We start from the raw sequence: 12,868 nt of genomic DNA, 5'->3' as shown, positions 1-12,868 counted from the left end.
CCGTGTTTGGAGAAATACACGAAGGTCAGGCACAGCAATGACAAGCAGACGGCTGAAGGGAGAAGTGGCAAAGTGTTGACTGTTGCCTGATTCTTCACAGTAGTTGTGAACAGAGGGATAAGGAACATACACATACAGACACTGTTTCTTTCACTAAGAGAGATGATAGGAGTCTCTCTGTGTGGCTCTCACCCAGGAAATGGCAGGAATGTTGAGGGACAGTGTCAGAGCTCTGGGAGGTCTGCCTCTGTCCAGCCATAAAGCCGCAAAGAAGCTCGAAATGTGCAGAGACCCTCCATACATCATCCTCATGTATGTCAATGCCACAAACCACTATCACACATACACATACCACACACATCAAATGTATGCAAAGTGTGTCAATTCACGTACACAAGACCACTTTGTTCTGTAACACATGAGCTACTGCTGTCCCACTGGTGGACATTAGAGAGCAACACAGTCTATGCCACGACTGTGTCAGTAAATCAGTGGATGCACACTGATGCAGGACTCACCCGCTGGAGGTGCCGAGTGACACTGAGCTGACGGAGGAGCTCAACTTCCTGCTGTCCCAAAGCCTCACCTCCCGACTACGCATCTACACACAACAACATGAGAAGTACAGTTAATCAATGTAAATGAAAAATCTAAGCCAACAGATACAATCATACAAATCATACAAACATACACACACAATCTGCACTCAGGTTAGGAACATTGTTTCTACAAAATATTAGCACTTTTTTTTTTTTTTTTTTTTAATCAATTTATGGTTGTGTCTCTAAAGTTTTAGAGCAAGTTAACCATATATTTCAGGTGCAGTAATGCCTGTAAATAAGTCTGCTCAGTGGCAAATGCAATAAATAGCACCGCACAGGAGGTTCACAGAATATGCAATGTATTAAAATCTAATGTTAACACTGTTAAGCCCTGTGTACAAATTTCACTCTTTCAAACTTGAACACTTTCAAATGGCAGAAAGTAAAATTATGGTCTGTGAGAGTGATTTCAAGGCTAACAGCTTAATATACAACCAGTGTTAAACATTTGCATTCCCACTAACACGTTAATAAATGTTTACCGTGTGTGTCAAATGTCTTTAACAAGTTGTGTCAGGGCTTCTTTTTTTTTTTTTTGCAGTCGCAGCAATTTGTTAGACGACTTGGGTGCAAACCAAGCTGCAGGGGCTCTGGGGTTTAAAAATGAGGCCGATGTGGAAGTAGCAAAAAACTGTAGTTCCTCGAGTTTCCACTTGAGGCAGGCTCCAAAAGCCAAGTAAAGGTCCCATGTGAAACTCATCTGTATGTTTTATTTGAAGAGATTTGAGCATAAATGTATTAGTGGGACGGCTGAGTTGACTGACAGGTGGGCATAGTGTATCTGCTTGTCTTAAGGCCCGCCTCAGCTCTGCTTCTTTACCTGCTACTAGATTGAATATGTGTGAAACTGCAGTGTGTGTATATGTCACACATGTACTTGACTTGTTACATTAAAATAAAACACAAAGGGAACACAGGTCTTTGGTCAATGCAACATGCAGCAGCAGATCTCACAGGTCAAGAGTTCCTCACCATGTCAAATCCGGCGGTGACTAAACGGTCGTCTTTGACCCACAGGATCCGTGAATCCTTGTTGTTCTCTAGGCTCTTGGCACTCTGTGGGACACAACGCAAGATTTTTTATCAGACAACAGAATAAAAAGAGACAATAACATTTTCCGTACTACTCTATCCTTCTTCAACATGCCATTACCTCTATGATGAGCCCTTACTTTAAATGATACCTTACGCAAGAAAAAAAAGAGAGGGGTAATGAGTGAATGATTTGCAGGGAAGAGGAGCAGACAGAGGAAGGAAGACAGACAGCGGGGTCTCGGCCCAGGTGCTTCTTGACTGATCCATGTGGTTGAACAGAACAGGACTTGTCCCATGAAAGGAGCGCTTGTTTGTGTTGATGTAGCAGACAAGGTGACTTCTGCCCTTACACTGCTTAGGTTACCAAACTGTGACACTGCGGCTGTGTTCACGGTACTGAGGCATTGTTACCCTGTTTCCATGAGGAGTATGTGTCAAAGCAGCACCGACGTGCTCGGTTTGATGGGTGGTCTTCAAATGGAAATTACACATGTTGTCAAAGGCAACAAAATGCAAGTGTTGAAAGAAAGGGAATGTGTATGTTTGCAAAGACAAGAGGCAAGTGGAAGGGGCCATGTAGGTAAGTGATGGACTGGATTTTGTAACCAACAATGTGCTGCTGTTGAATCAGGCCATGGTAAGAAAACAATACACTCTGTTATGTTAATGATCAACTGTATCAGAGAGTACAGAAGCCTTAAAGAGAACTACAGACCTTCAGTCATCTTTTTAACTAGAGCTGCTACCAGCAAAAGACTGAGCACTGTCTTAATTGTAAAAATACACGCCAACGTATTTGTGCAAATAAGACATTGCTGAAGTTTGCCTGCAATTTGTGGAAAACAAGGAATTACCAAATATTGGGGCCTTGTTGCCATGGTATTGAAACAGGTATCGATATTGTTTGATTTGTACTTAAATCATATAGAAATGTTCAATTCAGGTATCATGACAACCATAGTCATGGATGTGCTGTAGAGAAAAAAAGGAGACAAGATGCACCAGGCTGGCTCACAGACTGTTAGCAAGCTACTGAAAATAGTTTTTTTAAGTACCAGGGCTTTGAGCAGCACTCGAATTATGTAACTAATAGCTGATCTGACAGGTCGTATCTACTTTGAATCTTTCAGAGCCACATTTAGAGTCCTTACACCCCTTGGTATCTGTACACTAGTACATTACAAGAGTCACACTGAACTTTCCCATAAGGCATGGAGGTCAGGGATGAAGTTTCCATGCAGCAGGGGTAGTTAGCCCCTTAGCCCACTTTGTCTCCCCAAATTACTGTTGTCATTTTTATGGCCAGACTACCCTGAGGAGCTTAGCTGGACGTACAAGCAAAAGCAGGAAGACAGAGGCTTATTTTCAAGGGCTTAACACTCACATACTCTCTACAGAGTGCGCCGCCTCATCTTGAGTCACTGTTAAATAGTCGCAGATGATAAATTGTAAAAACAAGTGGGGAGAACTTGAGCTGCTGTGTTGCAACCCTGAACATGAGGGAGGTCACGGGCCAGAAAGGCCCCGCACTGTACAAGCTGTGGTAACTTAGGCCAATGTTTGAGTGCGATGGGCACATGCAGAAGCTATAACCTGAGATAATGGTTGAATAAAAAGGATGTACATGCAGTAATATTCAATCTGGTTTGAGACACACATGTGCTTATACAGGGAAACATACATGTGGGTCCTATCAGTGCAAACTCAAACAGCGCTTCCCTTTTTTTTTCTCCTTTCTGACGTTACTCTCACCACATGCAAGAAACCTGGAAGTTGGTTTGAAAATGAACTTCTTAGGGGAAGAGATGAAGCTTATGGTTATACCTCTTTAAACTGTCTGAATCAAACGTTTCATCGCTTGCTCTTCCTCAAATCCTCTCCAGGGTGCTTCTTACCATCCAGCATAATGTGGATATAAATGACATTCACATGTTAGACTGCTTCGAGTTTAGCAGGCATCCAAGCATAGATAAGGGTGGTCATTTTTAGTCTGCAGAGTTGCTGTTTGTTGAATTGATTTCAGTGGTAAGGAATTTCAACAGTTCACTCCCTTCCCCTTCGGAGCACCGTAATTACATCTTATCGGTTTGAAAATGTTCAAACGAGTCACTGATTTAAGGATGAATCATCTCTTAACAGCAGCAACTTGAAGCAGTGACTCAAGCCTCAGCATCATGTCCAAAAAGGAGGTGGCCAGCTTGTGCAACAGTGCATCTATAATAATACCCATGTCATGTTTGGACTGAGGCTACAAGCTAAATGTCACCATTAATCTTTGACAAAGCTTGACTGGCTGTTCTCCCTGATTTTAATCCTTTGAAGGAAACACACAGTAACACAAACGAAAAGTGACAAACAGCAGTTTCATTATGACTTCTTTGCTGCGTTGCTCCTTGTTGCCTGGCAACCATATTGTGACAATTGTGGCAATTCCTTAAAAAGTAATTAAACTACATGTAGCCTACATCCCCAAATTCATAAAGGGTCAATTCTACATTTCATTTTCCATTCAATCATAAAAAAACTCACTGATGTTACAATGAGTATTTTTAAACTTTGGACTGGCCAGGCTCTTTTTTCCCCCTTCTTTTGGTTTGCATGCTAAACTAAGCTAATAATCTACTTTCCATAGCTCTGTTCAAACTGCAGAGAACTGACAGCTGCTTATGTCTTCTTGTTTTACTTAAAAAATTACAATAAAGTAAATGATTTAAGCTATGGCAGGCTAATGTTGTCAAAAAATGTTGATGCTTTGTTAAGTTTAAAACATGTGGTATCAAAAAGCATCAATCGCCATTATTCTAATGGTTGATAGTATTGAAAAGTACCAACGCTTAAAAAAAAAACAACCTTTACTGATCCTGAGTCATACGTTTTAATCAAAGCTGCAACGAGCGAAAAAGAGAGAGAGAGAACAATCTAATGTGCACTGACATGTTGGCAACACAGCCGACGTAGCCTCATTGTACTTTTGTTGCTGTGATATAAAAAAGGTATCGATGTTTGAATTTTACTAGAATCTTATCGAAGTTTAAAAATCTAGTATCTTGACAACCCTATGGCAGGCTATGACAAACACAATTCCTTCCTTTAAAGTTTAAAGTTTAGACAAAGAGATGAAATGGATACAAGTATTTCATTCTCAAAATTGAATTGGAGTAATATGAGATAAGATTATCTCCAGAGGTGTTTGACTTTTCCACTAAAGGTAAGGCCAAGGCTCCTGTGTTGGATACATCCATGCAGTAAAAGAAAAATGTAAATCATAGCATAGCAGTCCGTGGAGGCCACACACTGGTTGTTCAAACCAGATTTAGCGTCCAGAGCTCTGTGGGGACTTGTCACTGCACTTGCGGACATCAAATCACAGTCTTAAAAAGGAAATTCTCAGAACTGTACTTCTGCAAACCTCTCAGGGATGATACATCTTTGTCCATACCAGCACTTTACCTGACACCATCTGTATGCAACAGATGTTTTCTGGCTCCTGGTGTGCTCCTAAATAGCTTTAGTCACTAAGAGGGATTACAAAGCACTCCACTGACCTGGCTCTCAAACACGTATCTGAAGTTATGCTAGCAAGGCACCAACTGAGTTGATAATCAGTCCTGGATTGAATAAACACTCAAAGTCATTTTTCAGCCTGTAGTCTGAAAGCATGCCTTGTGCAAGTAACTCAACTCATAGAGCCTTGATCAGACCATGCAAGGCCAGATCAACGAGAGAGGACAAGAGTAAATGTGGACCTCCAAATAAGTGATAGATCAGAACAGATACGTGAAAGGAAAGAGGCTAAAGTCAGGACACTATAAACAGGCAGAGAGAATGTGTAGCCATTGAACTCTTCATAACCACTGGCCGATTTCCTTCCAGGGGCAAGACAGTGCAGAGACGGTACTGTGACCAAACTAGGAACAAGTGTAGCTCTGACTATTTTTTATCCGCTCTCTGTCTGTTTAACACTGAAACTTCTGTTAGGAGCAACATGTGGTGTCTGATTTATTTTCTGGCTAACAGCATGTGATTCTAATTGGGTTTATATTACATGCAAGATTAAACAGGACCATTTCTGCACCATCACTTTTGTTGCCATATTCAGTCATGATGATCTGCTGCAGAGCTCCGGATGAACGTGTAAGAAGGATTGTCTGTTTCCAAATGCAACATCAGAACTATTCTTTGATGAGCTGAAGAGTAGCCTTAAACGTGAACCGGCATTAATGCTGTGGAAGAAAACACAGCCTTCTCACGCATTTAAATGAACTCAGTCCATTGGAGCAGTGTGGCGTCATTACAGGGGGGTTAGAGCAAAACGAAGCAGAGTTTCAGTACGGATAGGAATAATAATGATACTTTTTTTTTTATTTAAAAGCACCTTTCAAAACACCTTACAAAGCAGAAGTAAGTATTCAAGAAATTGAACTGAAGGTGACAGCTTAGATGAAAAGCTTAACCCAAACCAAAGTTAATAGAATTAATTATTTGGAAGACAAGGAATGGGTGTACCACATTTTATGACATTTTATTCTGAAATAATTTTAAATAATTTATTCTAACCCACCTCCACCATCTCATAGCGGCACTCAAAGTTTATGAATTGAAACCAACATTATCTGTAGTTAATTTGTGCCAGTTCAGCCAACAGATGTCAAGACCCTTCACTAAGACCCAAAACTGTCAGTCTGACGGTGGCACTAGAGGTTAAGTCGGGGATATTCTGGGACCTAAAAAGCTCTTATATCAATTTATTCATGGAAATCATTCCGATAGTTGATGACATACTACAACCATCACCAAAGTGGGGAACTGATTGCCCGAAAGTGCAAACTGGAGCCATGCAGCTAGCATGTCTCAAAAGGCAATAAGGTCCCATACAGAAGCTTCAAATGCATCCATTGTTGACCTGCCTTCAAACCAGACTATGGAGTGGACAATTTTCTCCATCATGGGATCGATAAAAAAAAGCCGTCTGAAAATGTATCACCTTTCTGTGAACCGGCTCTATAGAGCAGACACGCTTTCTTTTGCCAATACAGTATCCCCCAGGCTTTTACAACCAGCTCCAAGGCAGACAGCTATACATGCTCCATAGCGCTCACCGCCATGATGTCATACTCCGTTAGGATATGAAGGCACGTGCGACTTTGAGCCTCTTGACAAAGATGTCATCAGGGCTTGACTGCTGGAGCGGTAGAAGAGAAAGTGAGGATTAGGGGTCTGTGCTGGGCCTCCGCTCACCTTTTTCCCAACGAGCTGTTTTTCAGCTTAAGGAAGCGTAACACAGCTGGCAGAGAGCTACTTTACTACTAACAACCTGGGGCAGCCAGAGGACACAACATCTGGACTCTGTGTGTGTGTGTGAGTGTGTATAAATGTTGCCAAACAGTTTCTCTCCACTGCAGTTGTAAATTTAACTCAAATCCCATTCACCTAAAGCCCCCGCTTTCCTCCAGTTGAACCTCACTGACATGCTACAAATCGATCATGACACACTTGAGAACGAGAAGAAAAGGACAGGGGGCGGAAAAAAAAGAAAAGAAAAATAAGACAAATGTTTTTCTTAGCAGTCGAACAAAGGATCCCAGCTGATGGAATTTGCACAAAAATGGTAAATGGCTCATGACTTGACAAAAATGGGCAGAAGAGGTGTAAAGAATCAGTAACACCTGTTTAACGACTGGCTCACATTCACGATAAAGGAAGTGCAGGGAGTGACATCACATCTGGGAAAAGGATATCACCAACACAGGTGTCTGCATGACGATGTGGGAAAATATTTTCCAGACTGCTAAATAGTAAAAAAAATAAAACAATTTTAAAGACTTTAAAGAAGGAAAACTCAAGAAAAATATTTAAAAAAAAGAAGGAATGAAAGCAGTGCTGCAGCCATGATAAAGCAAATTAAACTCAAATGACAGCAGGCAGGCTTTACACCGGGGTTAATCACCTTTCAGACAGAGATGTAGACACAGGAAAGTGCCAGTCAGCAGTCTGGCCAATTATGCTTTTATAGAGTCTATTAAATATCCTGTCCCAATGTCAACAAATGAGTATCGCTCCATCTCCTTCTGTCCCTCTCCCTCAGCTATTCTAAAAAGACGGAGTGCACATCTGTGTCACTCGTAGAGAATGTTGATTCACCCAACGGGATGAATATCAGGTGTCTGTGTGCACATGTGGGAACTATCACAATCTCTGCATCTCCCTCCGTCTCTACCACAGACTCTGTTTCGCTTCATCTCTGCACCTCTCTGTGAATCATCTTAGTATTTGTATGAATATTTAGAATTAAGTTATGGAAGACAAAGTTTTTACTCAAATGTATATGTTTAATAATTGTAGTTGTTGTCTTTCCCCTCTATTGTTGCTGCCGTATTGTTGCAGTAGTTAATGGTGTAATAGGGTGTTTTAGGTAGTCTCTTATCGGTTCTTTTCCTTTCCGTTGTAGAGTTTAATCCAACACTAAACTGCCCCAGCTGCAGTCACTCATCTCTTCAACCTGCTCCTCTATTTCTTTCTCCTCTGTGGTTTCCTCTCTTTTTCCAGAATCATCATCTTTCCCCTCTTTGAATTCCCCTCGTCTAATCAATAACCATTGCTTTGTATCTTTCATCACCTCTAAAACAGACTCCCTTCTCAGTCTTTCATCCACGGCTAATTAGTCCTCAGCAGTGACTTGGTTTTGTTCATCCTGTGCTGCCTTCACGACCCATTTCACTTGTGTTTATGAGTCAGGATTCACTACCTTTAATGTAGCCCTGACTTTAAAGATGCATCCAGAAGAAGAGAGTAGAAAAGAGGAAGAGATCTTGAGGGGAAAAAGATGGAAATCAAACCAGCCATTCTATTCTTTCATTTCCTCTGCTTCCGACCGCCACGTTTTCTCCACTAATTGGAACCATCTTGCATTTCGCTAATTTCTCCAAAACTAGAGAAGCCACAAGCTGTTCTCCTATTTTTCCGTTCTTCTCCTTCCTCTCATTTCTCCCTTCCTGAATATGAAAATTAATGTGCAAGGTCAAAAGCTGGGCAGGGAGTGTTAATCAAAGGAGATGATGACGCGGCGTAAATCCTTAGGTGCAGCTGTAATAGCACGAATGTGAGAAAGTGACTCCTCTGACACAGGAGGTTTATACATACTGAACTTACACCTCACATGCCGCCTATACAGGACGTGCTTTATCCTAAACGTTTGAGTTGTAACATTGAAATAAAAAAAAAACATAAAAATAGATTCAGATTTTAAGAATTCAGCCACGTCTTCCACTGATTCACCTCACAGGCTGTTACTGCAATCATCCTTTTTTTCGCCTGAAGTCATTCTTTTCCCCCCCGTCTCATTTCCTTTGTGTCAGCAAGTGAAAAGCACTGTGCAGAAATGTGAGCCAAAAGGACAATGATCGCAGCTACAGAGCCAGGTCAACTCTGCAGACACAAGGAAAGACCTGCAGCCCCTGAGGAGGAACGAATGATATGAACTGGACTGATCCCCAGTTAAATATAGCATCTAGCTAGAATGGGATATCCAGACGTCTTTTCCCTTGGTGTCTCCCCCCCCTCTTATACTCTTCCTCTTAGCCTTAATGGGAAAAAGTGTGGAGGGATAAAGATAGGACAAGGAGACAGTTTGAGAATAACGAGATGAATAGTGAGAGAAGGGAGAAAACTGCACCCTGGCTTTTAGACATGAGGCACATACATCTTCTAGGGATCAGGGAGGATTTCCTCAATTTCATCCTACACACTCCACAAATACTTCATGTCCTGTGTATCATATATCCTGTATTTCCTTTATTATGAAGGTGGCAGGTGCGATGCTGTCATCAACCTGAAATCACAACATTTTCAAAAGCCACATTTCACCCATAAATAAAGTCTCTATTTCTACGGATAGAAACATAGAATATGATCACTTTCTAAATGATCTTAGGTGATGACCTCAAACGATCCAAGGTTTTCTGCAAAGTTCATATGAATAGGAGAGCAACAAACATGCATATTGTTAAGCTTTTATGAGAGGAAGTTGATTTTTTTATCTTGTTTTCCCCGAACATTTGATTGATTATTTAAACTATTAGTTACACTTTAAATCAATCTAAGAGTATAACTCGAATAACTGATTAGAAATATCGAGCAAAGACTTCCTCTGTTCTGTGCTGATTGTGTTTGCAATCCAACTTGTAGCTCAGGATTACAATAAAGTGTGAGCAGGGAAAAGACACCTTGAACCAGTTGTTGTCAGATGACTGCATGTGTTCCAAAATTGCATTTTGTGCAATGCATTCGACCTCTTTTGTTCTCCTGCAAGTATTTTCCTGCATTTTAATGAAATCGGAATCAAAATTGGATTTGTGCAAAATATGTTCACAAATACATTTGACAATTTGACAATGAACACATAAGAAGACAGTCTCCATTTCAGACATACAAAAGCTTAACTTCTGCGCATCATGGAAACTATTTTAGAGAATGATTGCAACTGACTGCTAGCCACAAAGACGTTTCCTTGTGTTTTCAGAGGGCAGGAAAAACACTGGTCCGAGAAATCATTCTGCCCCATGGAAAAATAAATCAAAGAGGGGAAAAGAGGTAGATGGAAAAGTGGGGGGATGTTAACGATAGATCGGTTCCCCTTTAGGATAGTGATTAACTAGAGAAGGGAAAGGGGAATGTTGATGGAAGAAAAGTTTAAGGAGCTACAGTTCTGGGTAGAAGGTTGATTCAGGGCTGCATCGAGGATAAGAAGTGTGGTTTGTCTACGAGTGGCTAAAAATACAGGCAGGAAAAAGTGGACGTTGTATGAACGAGCGCTCTGGACGCCGCAGCACAGGAGGCCTCCCATTCTCACAAGTGTAGGTTTTCAACTACTGGCACTGTGCTGCTTTACCTCCGCTGCTGCTGTGCTCATTTGTTTGCTGCAGAATCTCTTCTATGATCATCATTAACTTCCAGATGCTCAAATGAAAAGAGCTAAAACCATTTCACATGTTTCTTGGATGACAACGATCCATGGATGGGACTGGATGGCCTTAAAAAAAACAAAGCCGTAAAAATGTTGGATACCACTTTTCTTTAGGGCGACACAATCTCTGTTATAACAACCTATAGTATACAGAAGCTACAAATCTTCAGTCAGTGGGGAAAGAGCGAAATTGCTGTCCAACTGGAAAAAATACATTGGCAACCTTTTGGTACTGAAATTGGTGCCTAGGACTTCGATTTCTGTTGCTATGGTAACAAAACAGTTATCGATATAATTTGTTCTTTATACCAGTATCGCATCGAAGGTTAAAATTTTGGTAGAGTGATTACCCTGGAGTTACAGTATGTCCTGCCCAGTCAGAGGAAGGGTTTCTACGATACCAAATGTGTAAACTTTGATATCATACTAGTAGAAATCTAACAATATCCATGTGTGTTTCAATACTAATACAATACTAAAACTGCAGAAAAACTACTGCACACTGTCCCAATAACATTTCCATTGTGCAATGTAGTCAGTGTGCAGGGATATGTCTGCAATTTTGCATTGTTTTATAGCACGAGGTATCAAAAAGTATCAAAGTATTGAACAGTGGTGAAGAAGCAGAGCTACCAAGTAAGTGCATTTGTAAAGAAATCTGCTTGGGCAGTTGTAAAAACCATTATCCAGCCTGAGACAGTTCCAGATACTTTTTCTATCTGGAACCACTCTTTCTATAGATCAAGCCAAGGATAACTTCATTATTTTCCTTGTTCTGGGAGTCTAAAGGCCGGAAGAGGTCATCTGCCTACGCATAATAGAAGATATATTTTCAGACTCTTAAGGCAAAGGGCCAGTTCAACTATTGCAAAAGTGGAACTATGGGAAGTAAACAATCCCATAATCCCAAGGTGTTGTGAAATATTATAAGCAGAGTCATGAATCTTACATCAGGATTTAATTCAAATACCAAACCTGACTAAGAGTCCTACTTGATGTTTTTTAAACTAGTTTTTTTGGTTGGTGTGAGGCTGAATGTTTCGTGATTCTCGGTCCAGGCTACAAAATCAAATAAGTTTAACTGCCCTGCTAAATGTAATGAAACACTGAAGTGGTACGAAGGCTGTGATTATTGAGCCACGGTGCTAATTGGGCCGTGTGGCTGCAGTCTGAGATCCAGCCAGTGAACTCTGCCAGCTCAGGCTGTGGTCGCTCCTCTCTGGGGGCCAGGGGGGGGACAACAGATTGGACCCAGTCACTACACACTTTGAGGGGACTGGCATCAACTGTGCCTATACTGGCATGGGCCTCCCTTTGGGAACACAAACCCAAGGTCACAGAGGCTGTTCTTGGATTAGAGCACCACAGAGAGCTAATTGGTTCCTGGAACTAACATGATGAACGGAACCATTAAATGCTGAATCAGTGATTTGGTCCAAAAGAAGCACAAGAGAGCCAGAGGAGATTTCAAGTGCATGTTGATCTGGGGGGTTCTTGATGGTTACTGTGGTTGAGGTTCAAGTATTGAGTATTCTAGAGGCTTGGTCCTTTAATCCAAACAGAGAAGCAGGGGCAGGATGGGGCAGTAATGACATAGAGAAAGAAAGATGCTGCTGACTACAGCAAAAACTCAAGACACCCGGGGCTGATGAGAATCTGCAAGCCAGACCTGTTCTGTAAAAACAAAGACTTGGTTCTTTGTCAGGGTTTCTTATGAAGAGATGTAGTGTTGGACAGAGTAGGAGCACAATGCATCATGCTGCAAATCATGCCCACACTGTTGGAGACAAAATGAAGCCCCTGAATCCTTGTAGCCTGACCCAGCCCTCCGGGGGCCTGTTGTCACTTACGGCTCTTTCATAGCTGCCGTGGATACAGTTGGCTAGCTTTCCTCCCTCCCTGAACCACATCACACAAGCTTCACATCATCAAAGTACCCCCACGCGTCCGTATAGAAGCATGGACTGTGCAGAACGGGATTTGCTCTGGAGGCACATGTGTTGAAGGCATGTCACGTTCATGAGTATAATCATGGTGTAAATACTGGAGGCTTTCCCTTTGTTTTACGATCCTTCAACAATCTATTTGTTTGCAGTAATCAGAGTGTGATATTGGAACTTTCCTGCGTTAATTGAAAGAACGTTATCACTCATATCCTGGCAAAATTAGAGAAGGGAAAAATAACAAGTTTAATGTGCTTACAATTGCAGCAGCAGGTGTTAGCCTAAAGGGTCAGAAGTGTGCAACGAGATCAAACGTGTAATGTATT

At 41.4% G+C, this 12,868-nt stretch overlaps 1 protein-coding gene across 2 annotated transcripts in view; it reads right to left on the bottom strand.

The window, feature by feature from the left end:
• The window catches only part of coro7 (coronin 7), a 110,533-nt gene that overhangs the window by 76,945 nt on the left and 20,720 nt on the right, over window positions 1-12,868 (bottom strand). For both annotated transcript variants that reach the window (XR_009665710.1, XM_061026472.1), the window contains exons 8-9: window positions 1,575-1,658; window positions 519-601 (exon numbers count right to left, since the gene is read on the bottom strand). Coding sequence is in view for 1 of the 2 variants with exons in the window: in XM_061026472.1 (XP_060882455.1) it covers window positions 519-601; window positions 1,575-1,658 (167 nt within the window). In the remaining variant the exon portion in view is untranslated. The remainder of the gene's footprint in view (window positions 1-518; window positions 602-1,574; window positions 1,659-12,868) is intronic.

This window comes from Labrus mixtus, chromosome 20, assembly GCF_963584025.1.
Source record: "Labrus mixtus chromosome 20, fLabMix1.1, whole genome shotgun sequence".
NCBI classification, from domain to species: domain Eukaryota; kingdom Metazoa; phylum Chordata; class Actinopteri; order Labriformes; family Labridae; genus Labrus; species Labrus mixtus.
The sequence above is the reverse complement of the archived record's forward strand: the minus strand, read 5'-3'. Positions and strand labels throughout refer to the sequence as shown.